This window comes from Rhinoraja longicauda, chromosome 33, assembly GCF_053455715.1.
Source record: "Rhinoraja longicauda isolate Sanriku21f chromosome 33, sRhiLon1.1, whole genome shotgun sequence".
Lineage (NCBI taxonomy): Eukaryota > Metazoa > Chordata > Chondrichthyes > Rajiformes > Arhynchobatidae > Rhinoraja > Rhinoraja longicauda.
This window is the reverse complement of record NC_135985.1, coordinates 1,168,934-1,185,745: the sequence shown is the minus strand read 5'-3', so window position 1 is coordinate 1,185,745 and position 16,812 is coordinate 1,168,934. Positions and strand designations below refer to the sequence as shown.

At 42.5% G+C, this 16,812-nt stretch overlaps 1 protein-coding gene across 4 annotated transcripts in view; it reads left to right on the top strand.

The window, feature by feature from the left end:
• The window catches only part of efl1 (elongation factor like GTPase 1), a 187,258-nt gene that overhangs the window by 13,887 nt on the left and 156,559 nt on the right, over positions 1-16,812 (top strand). For all 4 annotated transcript variants that reach the window (XM_078427282.1, XM_078427281.1, XM_078427284.1 and 1 more), the window contains exon 7: positions 2,719-2,933. In XM_078427282.1, coding sequence (XP_078283408.1) covers positions 2,719-2,933 — 215 coding nt within the window. The remainder of the gene's footprint in view (positions 1-2,718; positions 2,934-16,812) is intronic.

The following is a 16,812-nucleotide window of genomic DNA, read 5'->3' as shown; positions in this document are numbered from 1 at the left end:
CCTGTGAGAAACAATTTGATGCCACATCGCAGAGTTAAAGGTGCTTTTAGGTAGCAAATAATATTCCTTTGTTGAAATTAGCTTTTGACTTGTGAAAGAGGACGTTTTTAAGAGAATTTGCATGTTTCTGTTTTTATAAACATTGACCAGACCCACAACTTCAATTATACAGTTACCAAAATTATTAGAAAGCCGGTATGACTCAGACTGAAGAGGGTCTCGACCCGAAACATCACCCATTCCTTCTCTCCAGAGATGCTGCTTGTCCCGCTGAGTTACTCCAGCATTTTGTCTATCTTCTGTTTAAACCAGCATCTGCAGTTCCTTCCTACACATGACTTGGTAGTTTCTGTGGATTGAATCATATGACTTCCAAACTAAAGAGAGAGAGACGAAAAGGCAGGGAAAGGGGCAATTGGCTGTTAAGTGAAAGGAGAAATAATGGAAACTAAAAGGTAAAGCTCAAAGTAAGGCAAAGGGTAACAAAAATAAACTGATAACATTATTTTAAACAGGCAATATGCGAAATAAACATTTAAGAAGGCAAGCAAGTGCAACAGAAGGAAGGAATTACAACTATTTCCACTGCAGCGGAAGGGCATTATTTTGTATTGTAGATGATTGTACCTGCAAATGGGTTTTATTTGAATATTTTTCATGATCATTCAAGGATAATTGCCAGTGACTCTTGGTCTCAGCTGTCTAAGGAGGAACCTGGGGCATGTTCCATAGCATCTCACACTAATTAAATTGAACACAGTACTGAAAATGAAACCCATCTGCGATATAATACATATATTTCTCTACTTGTTCTAAGTGATGGAAGAAGATTTAAAGAAATATTTCAACAGATGGCTTACAGATGACAACGCAATTATGGTTGTACAGCTTCCTCAGTCACCTTTGACCCATGCAGGATATGAACCTTAACGTGACCTATTAAGAGTTTGCTGATTATTTGGCACTGATAGGTTATGAAACCAATTCATCATAGAGCAATATGTTGCATTGAGCAGCACAATAATTTAGAGTCTTGTTTAACAGTAAGTTATTTGTAATCTATTTAAACTGGGTATCTCCTATGTGCTGTTAAGACTGTAAATTAGTTGCCGTGATTGCTGGAAAGTTAATTAGCAACTTCAATCAAAGTAGTAATTCTATGACCTCCAAATGCTTCCATCTAGATCTTTATACAAAATGAATTGTTGCTGCAATTATTGCTGTGCCATGTATTTTGTTCCATTTTGACTGAGAATAATGAATTGATAATGTAAAGGCATTTTGCGCCAGGAATGTATCATTTAGTAGGGGTAAATGTGAAGTGATTTTATCACTAAAATTTGATGGATTTATGATGATTTGGTGTCTGTTGAAAGAAGGATCATCGTATATCTGGTTAACTTATTTCAGCATGAACAGCATGTCCCAAATTTCCTCCTACCTAATGGAATAAATTTTGCATTACTGTCGTGGATGTTTAAGAATGTGTGGCGGCCAGATTATACAAAGCATCACAAACGGAAATTAATGACCGACGAGACAATCTGTTGTTAGAGTCAGCCAGTATACAGGCACCACTCCATCCATCTCTGTGGTTGAATAAAGCTAAGGCAACCGTTTTGTCAGCTTGAGCCAACAAATTTGGTTCAAGTATGACACCTCTCGATTCCTAATTTTGTAAAGGGAATTAAAAAAAAATTGTTTATTGTTAAAATTATAAAATATAAAACTGGCATTTCATAGGCATATGGGGAGAATCTGCAAAAGGAACCTTGTTTGACATAAATTTCTAAAGCCACTGATGAAAGTCCAAGTTAATTGTACTCAGAAAATAAATTTGTGGCATAGAGAAAGATAACATAAAATTGAAAAGAACGTTTTACTTTGAATATTATAATCATTCATTCATTTAAGGGTAGCAGATGTTTAGAATTACTGTTGTAGGATGCATTTCCGTGGAAAAAAAATGTGAGTTCAGAGTTGGGCTGTACTGGTAATTTGCTGACAGACTTGCTAATGTATCTCCTGCACCAGAGACCAAAGCCTGTACTTGGGTCACGAAAAGTCTTACAGGAAGGCAATATAATATTGCAAGCGATAGGAAGAGTCTTGGGATTGGCAGAGTGGATTAATCGGGAAAGTGACCTTTAGACTTCACTTTAGGATTTAGAGATACGACGCGGAAACAGGCCCTTCGGCCCATCGAATCCTCGCGGATCAGTGATCACCCCGTACACTAGCACTATCTGACACACCAGGGGCAATTTACAATTTTTACCAAAGCTGTAACCTGTACAAACCTGTACGTCTTTGGAGTATGAGAGTAAACCGAAGAAAACCCACATGGTCACAGGGAGAACGTACAAACTCCATACAGACAGCACCCGTAGTCAGGATCGAACCCGGGTTTCTGATGCCATAAGGCAGCAACTCTACCGCTGCCCCACTGTGCTGCTCTAAGAGATCCATGTCTTGTTTCTTAATAACACTTGCAAACTGAAGGAATGGGGATTTTTTAAAATTTGAGCTCATTATTATTTATTGCGGTTAGAATAATCCTTAGAATAAGCCTTAGAATAATCACAGAAATGAAGTTTGTGGTGCTATCTCACACATCTTTTATTTAAATGTGCGCAGCATATTCTGTTTTCTTTAAAATGTTTTGCCAAGTGAAAATATGAATTTCTTTCATTGGACAATAATATCTGAATATTTTAGGTAAATGCGGTAACTGGGAGTCTTTTTACTTCAAAAGTATTGGAAGCAAGAGCGGAGATGGATGTCACACGAGAGCCCCCTTCAGACTGGAAGACTACTGGGCAGATTTATGACTGGAGTGCTGGCCTGGAAGAGACAGATGATTCGCACCTCTACTTTGCCCCTGAGCAAGGAAATGTGGTTTTTGGAAGTGCTATTGATGGCTGGGGTTTCAGGTATGCAGTTTCTTTTTTAAAACCTCCTTCAGTCAGGAAACATAAATGCTGAGAACACACATATTAGGTCTGCTGAATGCATGGTTAATTTGACTCCAACAGCAAATCTGAAGTTACCAAAAAATGAGTCGTGAGATTGGAATGTCTTTGCTTAAAGAACTTGTAAGTGTCATTTGCACAAACTAAGAGATGTTGCAACCTGATCTGCACACAGGGTTGTTCATGTGCGGGCGGTTCCTACACTAATGGCTTGTTGTCCCGTGGGAAGCGGGCCACTGTTGCTGAAGAGCATCCTCTATGGCTGCCACTTGGGGTATTGGCTTATTTCAAGAGGGCTTGTATACAATAATAGGGATGTAATGTTGAGGCTCTACAAGGCGCTGGTGGGGCCGTATTTGGAATATTGTGGGCAATTTTGGGCACCATATCTGAGGAAGGATGTGCTGGCTCTGGAGAGGGTCCAGAGGAGGTGCTGGGTCTGGAGAGGGTCCAGAGGAGGTTTCCAAGAATGATCTCAGGAATGAGTAGGGTAACATATGATGAGCGTTTGTCGGCACTGGGCCTGTACTCGCTGGAGTTTAGAATAATGAGGGGGGACCTAATTGAAACATACAGTGTAGTGAAAGGCTTGGAAGTGGAGAGGATGTTTCCACCAGTGGGAGAGGTCACAGCCTCCGATTAAAGGACGTTCTTTTAGGAAGATGGGAAATTTCTTTATTCAGAGGGTGGTGAATCTGTTAAATTATTTGCCACAGGAGGCTGTGGAGGCCAAGTCAGTGGATATTTTTAAGGCAGAGATAGATAGATTCTTGATTAGTACAGGTGTCAGAGGTAATGGGGAGGAAGGCAGGAGAATTGGGTTAGGAGGGAGAGATAGATCAGCCATGATTGAATGGCAGAGAAGACTTGATGAGCCGACTGGCCAATTCTACTCCTATTCCTTATGACATTATTTATTGTCATGTGCACCTAGATACAGTGGGAAAACCTTGTTTTGCGTGCTATCCAGTCGACACAGGATGCACCAGTACAGTTAAACCATACAAAATACAAGAGGTAGTGCAAAGAGAGAAATAAGCAGAGAACGGAACATCATGTTACAGCTGTGGAGAAAGTGCAGGTAAAAAAGTGTACAAAGGCCGTAACACAAAGTAGTTTGGTGTTTGGGACTACCATTCGACAGTCTGAGAACAGCCAGCAAGAAGCTGTACCTGAAACTGGTTGTTTGTGCTGTTAAACTTTTGTTCCTTCTTCCTAACGGAAGAGGGGAAGGAATGGAATGATGGGAGTGAATGATTGGCCCTGATTATGTTGGCTTCAAGACAGCGTGGTGGAGATGAGGTGAATAGTGGGGGGTTGGTGGTTGATTCGTCTGATGGACTGGGCAGCATCCACAACTCTGCAATCTCGGGCAGAGCATTTGTCACACCGTGATCCCTATAGGAAGCTTGGCGAGCCTTGCCACAATCGGCGGGTATCTGTGCAGCGATTCCGGGCCTCTCGCTGGGTGAGGATTCATTGCTAGGGAGTCGTGGAGATGAGGAAATGTGGACAGAGGAGAATGGAGTGGGGGCCATTAGAGTGGAGAGGTAGGAAATTGGTGATAAAGGGGGAAAGCTGAAATGTAATGATATAAGGTTGAGGCAAGAGAGGTATAGTTTACTTTAGAGATACAGCGTGGAAACAGGCCCTTCTGCCCACTGAGTCCGTGCCGACCAGCAACCAGTGGTACGCCAGCACAATCCTACACACCAGGGACAATTCACAATTTTTACAGAAACCAAATAACCTACAAACCTGTACGTCTTTGGAGTGTGGCAGGAAACCGTAGCACCCATAGAAAACCCACGCAGGTCACAGGGAGAATGTACAAGCTCCGTACATACAGCACCCGTGGTCAGGATCGAACCCAGGTCTCTGGTGCTGTGAGGCAGCAACTCTACCGCTGCAATTCACAACTTGTGAAAAAGGTTTCATTTGCACTTAACCTAAGCTATAGAGCAGCCTCGTTTCTACAGAGGTGACAGAGGGCCTGGATCACACTGGAGGGCCAGGGAATGAGCCAAACTAGAGTTAACTCAGTGGTCGCCCAGGCCGGGCATGATTGAGATATCCACTAAATTAAAACTTAGTTGAAACAGTGATTACTTTATTAGATGTAAAGTGGATCCTGCAACTTCTCTTTAAATTGCACAGGTTTTGAAGGAATGGGTGCTGTAATTAGTAAAATAATATTTGTCCACAAGGAGAAATCTAGAACTGGGCTTGTGGTTTTAGAATAGAGATTGCCCATTTAAGGCAAAGATGAAGAGTAATTTCTTCCTTCAGAGTGTTGTGAATATTTGGATTTCTGTGCCCCAGAGACCTGTGGTGGCTATTATAAAATGCATATAATCAGGGCTGAGTCTGAAAGGGTTTTGAAATGTGGGGGAGTTTACACTAATGAAAACCAAACAGAAAAGTAGAGTTGGAGCCAAGATCAGATCAGTCTTGATGTTATGAATTGTAATATAGACTCAAGGGTCTGCATGGCTGACTCTTGTACCTATTTCTTGAACTTTTATATTAGAAAGTTTGAAATGCAGCTCTTCTATCGCTGCCTCCCTGTCCCAACTATGGATGGAAGGTGGGGGGTGAAATGTATAATTTTAAATCTGGTGCTTCCATGGATTGTAAAGGTGAACACAGGTGGATAGCCTTCCTTTCTCTTTTCATACAAAATTCATTTGCATGTTCTGGGTATTGCTTAAGCCAGCATTTATTAGCTGTTTTAAATTGCCAATGAGAAGATGCTGGTGAGCTCCTTTTTTGTTGGGGATGGTTATTGCCTGAAATTCTAGTATGAATCCCATCCACCTCCATCCAGGAGCCCCAGCAGCCCTGCCGATGCTGCTTGGCCCGCTGAGTTCCTCCAGCACTTTGTGTTCTTGCTCAAGGCTCCAGCATTTGCAGTGCCTTGTATCTATCTGTTCACGCCTGAATGTTGCTGTAGTCATGGTGCATGCAGGTGTGGACTGCTTTGTTTCTACATGTTTTGTGAATGGATTGTGCAATCAATTGCAAATAAGCTCATTCCTGACCTTATAATGGAAGGAATGGTGAACAGCTGAAGATGCTCGGTTCTAGGTACAGTGAAATTTGAGTTACCATGCAGCCATACTAAGTGAAAAGCAACAAGACACACAGCCACTTAAACATTAACATAAACATCCATCAGAGTGGATTCCACATTCCTCACTGTGATGGAAGGCAATAAAATGCAATCCCACTTCCTCTTTGTTCACTTAAATTGAGTTGTTCAAATGGCCCTGTTTTGGAAATGCATCCCAGTGCCTTTTTGCTTGTCAATGCAGTAGGGATAATGTACTTTTACTGTTTTGAATTACATGGACATTGTGACCTTAGTTTTGCTTTGACATTTTTTTGGTACTTTTGCAGGAGTATCTGTTTTACTATTATTTTGACTGTGTTTCAAAAAGTATGTTCAATTTTCTTTTCTTTAATTGCCAAGATACTGTATGGTACTGTGTATCTTGTCAGACTTTATCTGTTGGGTGAAGAAAAGTTGCAGCTTGTTTGATGTGCAAGAAGGCTTTTTAACTTGAATAGTGTTGGACAAAGGAAACACAAATACAGTACATATTATAGTTCAATTTAGAGATACAGCACGGAAACAGGCCCCACGGCCCACCGAGTCCACACCGACCAGCGATCCCCACACTAACACTATCCTACACACACTAGGGACAATTTACATGTATCCAAAGCCAATTCACCTACAAAACTGTACGTCTTTGGAATGTGGGAGGAAACCGAAGATCTTGGAGAAAACCCACGCAGGTCACGGGAAGAACATATAAACTCCGTACAGACAGCACGTGTAGTCAGGATCGAACCCAGGTCTCTGGTGCTGTAAGGCAGTAATTCTACCACTGTGCCACCATTTTAAATGTATATAGTGAGCCTAGAAACAATTGGACCATGTTAAATTCAAAATGTTGAATAGCATTTAGAAATTGAATCTTCAATATATAATTTCATGGATGATTGTGGAGAATCAACTGAACATCCATCTGGATGTGCTCAAGGTAAAGTGTTTGCATCTGGTGTGATGAGGTTTACAAATCAACTTTAGCTAATTATGTCAATTTACTGTGTATCATTCTCTTACATCAGTGTTTTGTGATGTATGGGTGCATGTAGGTTAAATTTTCAATAAAATCACTTTTCTAAAATTAAAAGCTTGCTTGCCGAGCATAGTCATGGCCATGCAAATGTAGTGCTAGTGGCCATTGCTTCATGAGGGAGGGGATTGAATGATTGTTCTAGGGGGTGGGGGTTGCCGCTAATGGATCTAGCAGAGTAGTCGTCACATTAGAATAGCATATGTCACCCCTACCTCCTGCATCTACACAGTTACGACTCTTATTGTTAAGTCCATACTTACTACTCCCATTGCAAATAAAACCCATTACAAATGTTTGAACACGTATTTCAGGTTGAGGTTCTGACCTATTGCTTTGTTTTATGTTGATGTTGTGTGCTGCATGGGCCCCTAGTCTTGATCTTTTATGGCAAGTGGTATATCGAGACCGAACTACTATCCTTAGTCATGTAAACAGGTGATGGTAAGAAATCCATCGGCTGGAGGGGTAGTAAAAATAGTCGGACTAGATACAGTATGTGGGTAGGACAGGTTATAGACAATAGACAATAGGTGCAGGAGGAGGCCATTCGGCCCTTCGAGCCAGCACCGCCATTCAATTTGATCATGGCTGATCATTCTCAATCAGTACCCCGTTCCTGCCTTCTCCCCGTACCCCCTGACTCACTATCCTTAAGAGCTCTATCCAGCTCTCTCTTGAATGCATTCAGAGAATTGGCCTCCACTGCCTTCTGAGGCAGAGAATTCCACAGATTCACAACTCTCTGACTGAAAAGGTTTTTCCTCATCTCAGTTCTAAACGGCCTACCCATTATTCTTAAACTGTGGCCCCTTGTTCTGGACTCCCCCAACATTGGGAACATGTTAACTGCCTCTAACGTGTTTAGAGGTTTAGAGGGATGTGGGCCAAATGCAGGCTGGTGGGACTCATGTAGACGGGATATGTTGGTCGGTGTGGGCAAGTTGGGCCGCAATGTCTGTTTCCACACAGTATCACTTTATGATTGAAAAGATGGTCAGTCAGCCATTGGATTAACAATTCATATCAGTAAGACGAAAGAAAAACAAACAAGTTGATAAAATGTTTTTACTATTCTATTCTTAGATCATACCAAAGTATGGTTTGAGGGCAGTTAGAATTGGTCATGTGTATGATTGGAACAGAGACCAGACTGGCACAATCCATGTCCCAAAAGGTGCTTGACAAGCGAGTATTGATAATCAGACACACTTCATAGCATTTTTGCTGCTATTTCCATGAATTCCTGAAATTGGTTTCACAACCTGAGATGGCAGGATTTGAACTTGAGACCTGCGTTACTCAACCACACTTGAATGGGACGTTGTTAGATCTTTCTGTGACGTTAGGTGATATTGTGGTCTCAGCCAGCCTTGTCTTTTTGGTGGTAGAAACAAGGAACTGCAGATGCTGTCTTACAAAAAAAGACACAAAGTGCTGGAGTAACTCAGCGGCTCTGGTAGCATCTCTGGAGAACGTAGATAGGTGATGTTTTGGGTCGGGACCCTTCTGCAGAAGAAGATTCCCAACCCGAAATGTCACCTATCCATATTCTCCAGAGATGCTGCCTGTCCCGCTGAGCCACTCCAACACTTTGTGTGTTTTGTTGTCTTAGGAAGTTGCCATTTTATTTCTGTAGGGTTCATGATATCTTAACATAAATAACATAAATCTAACCAGTTCCTTAGTAATCGGTTACTCCTAGCACATGTCCCTCTGTTTTAGGTATAAATTATTTTCATCTTATTCATGGTATTCTTGTGGAAAAAAAATCAAAATCGTGACATACTGGCAATGATTTTAAAATGCTAACGAAGTTTCAGAATCGAGCGTTTTTTAATTTAGTCATAGCCTTAGCATTATGGAAGTTAGAATGAAAGGTATTAACAATGATCATTGGAGGTGCCTTAGCTGATGTTAAGTCTTTAGCCACAGGCTGAAGGGGTTCATTATTAGTAAGGGCCAATGTTGTTTGTTAGGCAACAGTGAAAAATTATGGTAGATGGGTGCAGATGAATCATTATGTAATTGAAGTTTGGAATGGATCTAAGGGATTCGGGACTTGCATTTGTATCTGTATCACGGGTGGAAATGTCTGTTACGACACATTTGAGTTAGGCTAATAATAAGATATCAGGATTGTGACGATTCTCGCCAGCTCACAGAGTAAGGGCACAGGGTGGAATCTGGCACAATTGTGAAGCTTGTGTGAGCTATCATAGTCATTTATGGTTCACCCAACTGTGCAGGCATGACAGGCAGTGTCATCTCATCATTGGAGAGGCTGGATCCAGAAATTAGGCTGTTGGCACACCTGGGTGATTGTGACTATACATAACTAACATGAAATTGGAGGAACAGCACCTCATATTTCGCCCGGGCAGCTTGCAGCCCAGTGGTATGAACATTGACTTCTCCAACTTTAGATAGTTCCTCTGTCCCTCTCTTCCCCTCCCCCTTCCCAGATCTCCCACTGTCTTCCTGTCTCCACCTATATCCTTCCTTTGTCCCGCCCCCATGATATCAGTCTGAAGAAGGGTCTCGACCCGAAACGTCACCCATTCCTTCTCTCCTGAGATGCTGCCTGACCTGCTGAGTTACTCCAGCATTTTGTGAATAAATACCTTCGATTTGTACCAGCATCTGCAGTTATTTTCTTACAATACATGACTAATAACATCATCTCCTGAATAGTATGCCTGAAAAAAACTATTTTTTCCTGTTTTGACTGAGTTAGTTGGTGGTTGTTTGAAGCTGTAGATATCATTAGGATTATCAGTCTTGCCAAGTGCAATATTCTTGTCCTCTACTATTTTTGTGTGGGGAAGTGACAGCGGTCGGTGTGCTGGAGTTCTCCATGCAGCCCCAAGGTGGAGTAATAGACTCGTAGGTTGCATTGTATTTGGTTGATTGCAATGAAGACTGACTTGCAATGAGTCATTCATTCTACACTGATTCCAAATGCAGAATCTGTGTGCTGTGGCTTCACAGCTGCTTTTCCCATCGAGACACCCTCATAGTTCCTGAAAACAATATTATCATCAGTGTTGCAGTGCTAATTGTTTAGGTGCCGGAGCTGTCACTGAGGCCGGAGCGGTTGCTGTTAAACTCCCCGCTGGTTAAAATTCCCCGCTGTTTATTTTGGCTTTTTTTACAGAGTGCCGGAGCGGCACTCCGGTGAGCTCCTCCAGCAGCAGTGCCCCCCTGATTATCATTCTCCCTTAAATGAAGCTTTCAGTCTTTAATATCGGGTGGTTGTAGCTGATTCAGAACACCAAAGGGTTTAGTGCTTTAATGGTACTGAATATAACTCCTCACCAAAGAATAAATATCAGACTCAGTAGGAGAATAGGAAGAGATGTCAGAACCAACACGCAGATAGTTTCAAAGTGGGAACTTGTTTATGTTTCAGATTAATAGACAAAAGTAACTTGCTTATGATCAGTGGAATTTATTTGGGTTACTTTTTCAAATGCTTCATTTCATTAAATATCTGTGTGTACCCTTTCTCATACACTTGTTTGTTCATTGTCTGACTACAATTACATGTAGGCTTATTGATTTTTACTAATTAATTCTGCATCTAAGTGTATATTTCAGCATTAATTCTGACGTGCTTTGTTTTGACTTGTTGATGGTGGCTGGCTGCTAAAGCTAATCACGAGCCTCCAAGCCATCTTCAGCCATACAGCACCTGTCATTTTGCATTTTTGATGATAAAAGCAGTATTTCAGCAGCTGTCGTTAAGCATATGGCACTGTTCTGTGATGTATAGTGCTCTATTGAGAGTTGCTGTCACATTTTGTGGCCCCAAGTAGCTCCCCTTTGTTTCTGTGTGGTCAATATTAGATGGGGAATTGTACCCCCTGCAAAGAGGTCACAGTAAAACATGGCTGGGGAAGAAAGCTGAAATCTTCTGGCAGTACACCAAATATGCCAAGGTATATTTAACTGTCGGCTGCAGCATCCATAACGTTTCATTTTGGTAACTGGTTAGATTTTTTTGTAACATTTGTAAAAATGGTCTTTGCATTTTTGATCATTGTTGAAAGAGAGCTGAAATTCCTCTTTCATATCATGTCCAGAAGTGTGTGTGACAAACGTTCAGTTTCTCAGTGCTGGTTCAGTATGTGCTATAAAACTAACCTAGTTCATCAAATTCCCACAAAGGGTGGATTTCGGCTTGATTTTCCACCGTAACGCAACAAGCCATTCAAAAATATATTCAATGATTACATGTGAACATTAAAGAGTCCTAGTTGTTTTGAATTTTGGCTGCATGGGTTCCAAAAGGAGTATTCTCCATAAAAATGCTCAACTCATTGGAAGGATAAATAAACCAATGGTAGTTTCCTCTTCTATGCCAACGTCACCAAGATCATTTGCGTGACTAACAGCAGACTCCTGAAACAAGCGCCATGTTCTGTCATGGGTAGAGATTAGCCGGCAGACAGAGAAAGAGACTTGAGGATTTGTTCAAAGTCTCCTGGAAGTCTACCGGGCGACATGGTGTCGCAGCGGTAGAGTTGCTGCCTCACAGCGAATGCAGCGCCGGAGACTCAGGTTCGATCCTGACTACGGGTGCTGTCTGTACGGAGTTTGTACGTTCTCCCCGTGACCTGCATAGGTTTTCTCCGAGATCTTCGGTTTCCTCCCACACTCCAAAGACATACAGGTATGTAGGTTAATTGGCTGGGCAAATGTTAAAAAAATTGTCCCTAGTGGGTGTAGGATAGTGTTAATGTGCGGGGATCACTGGGCGGTGCGGACCCGATGGGCCGAAGGGCCTGTTTCTGCACTGTATCTCTAAATCTAAAAAAAAAAATCTAAAACAACACCCGCAGTGCCACTCCGGACTCTCTGTCCCATAACCGTTCAAAGTGGACAAGGAACATTCAGGATGGTTTTGAAGACCTTTACCGGAGGCACATGGAAGCTGTCTGAGCAGCAGAAGCGTTGCACACCTCATCAGGGAATTATCTACCTGTGCTGCCGGCCAGAGGAAGATGTTTGAACTTTATTACCTTCCGTTACAGTGAGGAATGTGGAATCCGCTGTGGTGGATGTTTATGTTAATTTTTATTTTACGTGCCTGTGTCTTGTTGCTTTTTACTTAATATGGCTGTACAGTAACTCCCATTTCACTGTACCTTAATTGGTACATGTGACAATTAAATTGATCTTGAAACCTTCTATCCTATCTGTGGAAGAGTCTGCCGTTCTCTCCATTGACTCTTTTGGCAGTCTCGGAACACACAAAATTACAGCAAGTCATTCTTGACCCTTTGTGACTACCTAATATTGCCAGGAGTTTCCAGCCTTTATCTGCTCTATGTCACTTCCCAATTTTCATGCATGCACTGTATAAATGTAACTTGCTAACACTTTCCTTTCATGCTTCACCTGAACACACAATCCATACAACTCCACACAAATCTGCACAGTTTCAGCAGTGGAGTGTTGCAATGTCGGGGGCTGTCTTCAAGTGAAAATTAAAATTACAAATGGAATTTTCTTTATGTGCACCAGCACTCATCTCCACGAGTGCACACAGAAAAACACGATATACTATTAGAAGTAGAGGAGTTTTGACTAACCCTTCACCAACACTACCATATTCTGTATTTTCTTACAATGTAGGAGGCAATTGGGCCCATCTAGTCTTTGTCAGCTCAGAGCCATCCCATTCCCCAGCTAATTTTCTTCATCCAAATTTACCCCTCCCAATTCCATACCCTACCACTTAACTACATTCTCGGAGTAATTCAAAGTGAGATACCTAGGGTACCAATGTACAGTGAAAAGCTTGATGGTGCATACAACCCTTGGCAGAACACAAGTTTTGCCACGTGTTGGTGCCGACCAAGTTACAAGAGTACCGAAGCGGTCAAGAGTGGTCAGTTTGTTTACCAACCCAGTCAGAGAGAGAGCATGCAAACGCCACACAGACCCAGCCAGTTTAGTTTAGTTTATTGTCACGTGTACCGAGGTGTACAGTGAAAAGCTTTTGTTGCGTGCTAACCAGTCAGCGGAAAGACAAGACATGATTGCAATCGATCCATTTACAGTGTATGGATACATGATAGCGGAATAACGTTTAGTGCAAGGTAAAGCCAGCAAAGTCCGATCAAGGATAGTCTGAGGGTCATCAAAGAGGTGGCACTCAAGGCCAGGAGTGAATCTGGGTAGACACAAAATGCTGGAGTAACTCAGCGGGTCAGGCAGCATCTCGGGAGAGAAGGAATGGGTGACGTTTCGGGTCGAGACCCTTCTTCAGACTGATTCTGGGTCTCTGGTGCTGTGAGCCAATGCCCCTCCTCACTGTCCGATTGTGCTGCCACCAGAACAAATTAACTGATGAATATTTCTTTGTTGTTTGCCAAACTACTTGGAGTAACTTTTGTGCTTTGTGGGGGACCTGAGGACATGAAAGGTAAGATTACAGCTGCAACTTTATTCATGTGAGGATTGGTTGTAGGATACAGTAGTGATTACTAATTTGTTGCACTCTGCATGCTTGCTATTAATATGTGAGTGGATATTGATTGCAGTGGCAGGATTTTGAAAGGTACCTTGTTAAGGTGCAGTATAATGTAAGAATATAACTGCTGGTACAAATCGAAGGTATTTATTCACAAAATGCTGAAATTTGAGGAAGGATATTCTTGCTATGGAGGGCGTGCAGCGTAGGTTCACTAGATTAATTCCCGGAATGGCGGGACTGTCGTATGTTGAAAGGCTGGAGCGATTGGGCTTGTATACACTGGAATTTAGAAGGATGAGGGGGGATCTTATTGAAACATATAAGATAATTAGGGGATTGGACACATTAGAGGCAGATAACATGTTCCCAATGTTGGGGGAGTCCAGAACAAGGGGCCACAGTTTGAGAATAAGGGGTAGGCCATTTAGAACGGAGATGAGGAAGAACTTTTTCAGTCAGAGGGTGGTGAAGGTGTGGAATTCTCTGCCTCAGAAGGCAGTGGAGGCCAGTTCGTTGGATGCTTTCAAGAGAGAGCTGGATAGAGCTCTTAAGGATAGCGGAGTGAGGGGGTATGGGGAGAAGGCAGGAACGGGGTACTGATTGATAGTGATCAGCCATGATCGCATTGAATGGCGGTGCTGGCTCGAAGGGCTGAATGGCCTACTCCTGCACCTATTGTCTATTGTCTATTGTAACTCAGCAGGCCAGGCAGCATCTCAGGAGAGAAGGAATGGGTGACGTTTCGGGTCGAGATCCGTGTATGAATCAGTGTATGAATGATATGATTTCTGTATGGTGGTGATTCAGTTCAGTTACAATATTTCAAAGAATTCCTCCTGCCTTGAGCTCACAGAAGATATCATTTCTGTGGAATCAAATATATATGTTTTGGTTTTTATTCTACATTGACCAGATTTCTATATTCAAAGCTTTCTTTGTTTCCTTTGAAAGTTGGTCAGATCTCTTATGTTTGTGTTGCTGTGCTGCCAGCTTGAGCGTACAAAAAATGTGACCTTACTCCTACAATATTGAAGATATAAACTGTTACTAAATGTACTAGAGTTAAAGTGCATGCTTGCATTCGTGTCTGATATTTGGATAGACCACTGCTCCTCCAACAGTTGCTTTGTTTCCTAGACAGTTCCAGTTATTTTGTTGCCAGAGGCACATGGAATGGAAATCGGGTGCAGGGTGAATGAACTGACGCCTTGTTGTTGCTGACAGTAGCCAGTTGATGGTGCTGTGGAGTGGTTTTGTTTCACTGCCGTCTTCCCAATGGCTGCCCTGGGCGTTGTTACCATAATTCACAACAATTCAGCCCTAGACGTTGAGCTGTGAAGCTTGTGTAGACCCCTGTATATAATGTTTGCCGCCCAAACTCTATTCCTTTTTTACCATTCCATGTCATCTTATATAATTCATTTACTGAATGCAGTGGTAAATACAGATGCAAACATTACAGAATTCAGAATTACCTTTATTTGTCATCCAAAAAACAAGTCTTTTGGACGAGATTTCGTCACCCACAGTCCAACAATAAGAGCAATAAAATAAGCAAATTACACAACCCCAACCAACACAAAACACGAAAAAAAAAGAAACATCCATCACAGTGAGTCTCCTCCAGTCCCCTCCTCACTGTGATGGAAGGCCAGAATGACGTTTCTCTTCCCCTGCCGTCTTCTCCCGCGGTCAGGCTGTTGAACTTGCCACGTTCCAGTCCGCATTTACTGCATTATTTTGTCTGCATTTTAAGCCACATAATTTATTGTTATGTTGACTATCATTCAATATCCTCAGTGGGGGGTGAGGAGAGCAGTAGGTTAAATTTTCACTTAATATTGACTTGTTAGATTTTTGTATTAAATCCTTGTATTTCACTTGGTTCTGAATACGAAGATGATAATGTCAAGGCAGCTCTGGTTGTTCAGTAACACAGTGGCAGGCTCAGAATGGGAGGATGTGGCCTTGAGTACCTAATCCAGTGCAGGGACAGCAGGCAGTGAAGAAAGCCAATGGCCTTCCTAACAAGAGGAGTTGAGTATAGGAGCAAAGTGGTCCTTCTACAGTTGTACCGGGCTCTGGTGAGACCGCACCTGGAGTACTGTGTGCAGTTTTGGTCTCCAAATTTGAGGAAGGATATTCTTGCTATTGAGGGCGTGCAGCGTAGGTTCACTGGGTTAATTCCCGGAATGGCGGGACTGTCGTATGTTGAAAGGCTGGAGCAATTAGGCTTGTATACACTGGAATTTAGAAGGATGATGGGGGATCTTATTGAAACATATAAGATAATTAGGGGATTGGACACATTAGAGGCAGGAAACATGTTCCCAATGTTGGGGGAGTCCAGAACAAGGGGCCACAGTTTAAGAATAAGGGGCAGGCCATTTAGAACGGAGATGAGGAAGAACTTTTTCAGTCAGAGAGTGGTGAAGGTGTGGAATTCTCTGCCTCAGAAGGCAGTGGATGCCAGTTCGTTGGATGTTCAAGAGAGAGCTGGATAGAGCTCTTAAGGATAGCGGAGTGAGGGGGTATGGGGAGAAGGCAGGAACGGGGATTTGATTGAGAGAGATCAGCCATGATCGCATTGAATGGCGGTGCTGGCTCGAAGGGCTGAATGGCCTACTCCTGCACCTATTGTCTATAGTCTATACCAGGCCCTCTGGCTGCAAAAACCCACACTCCCACATACCAGGCCCTGTGCACGCCTTGATAGCTACATGCAAGCCAAAACTGGAATTTGGATAGAAAATGAGTGAAGTAATTCTGAGAGAGAACACAAGTGAATTTTTGAAACAATATTTTTTGAGGAAAAGTACTTTTGGGCAGTAAATGGCTTTAGCACAAGAATGGAATCTTCTGCCTATAAAGCAGTGGAACCAAACAATGCCTAAACTTTAGTCATTGAATTGTTCCATCCTATTAAAGAAAAGTTAAGGGTGTATATTATCTCCGGTTTCTCCTGCCTTTGATGGAAGCACTGGACGTAATGTAGACGTTGTCAGTGTTCCGTTACTTTATTCTAGGACAACACGTGTCCACAGACAGCTGCACCGGCAGCCCCACCCTCACTGTGGCTCACACGATCACCACCACACACGGATTCACGGTGATTCTCGCCTCCTGCTTGGTTTCCAAACACAACCGTGCCAACAGCGTTTTAGCATAGACTCTGTCTTGGAGAGGGTTTGATAATAACACTTTCTGTCAT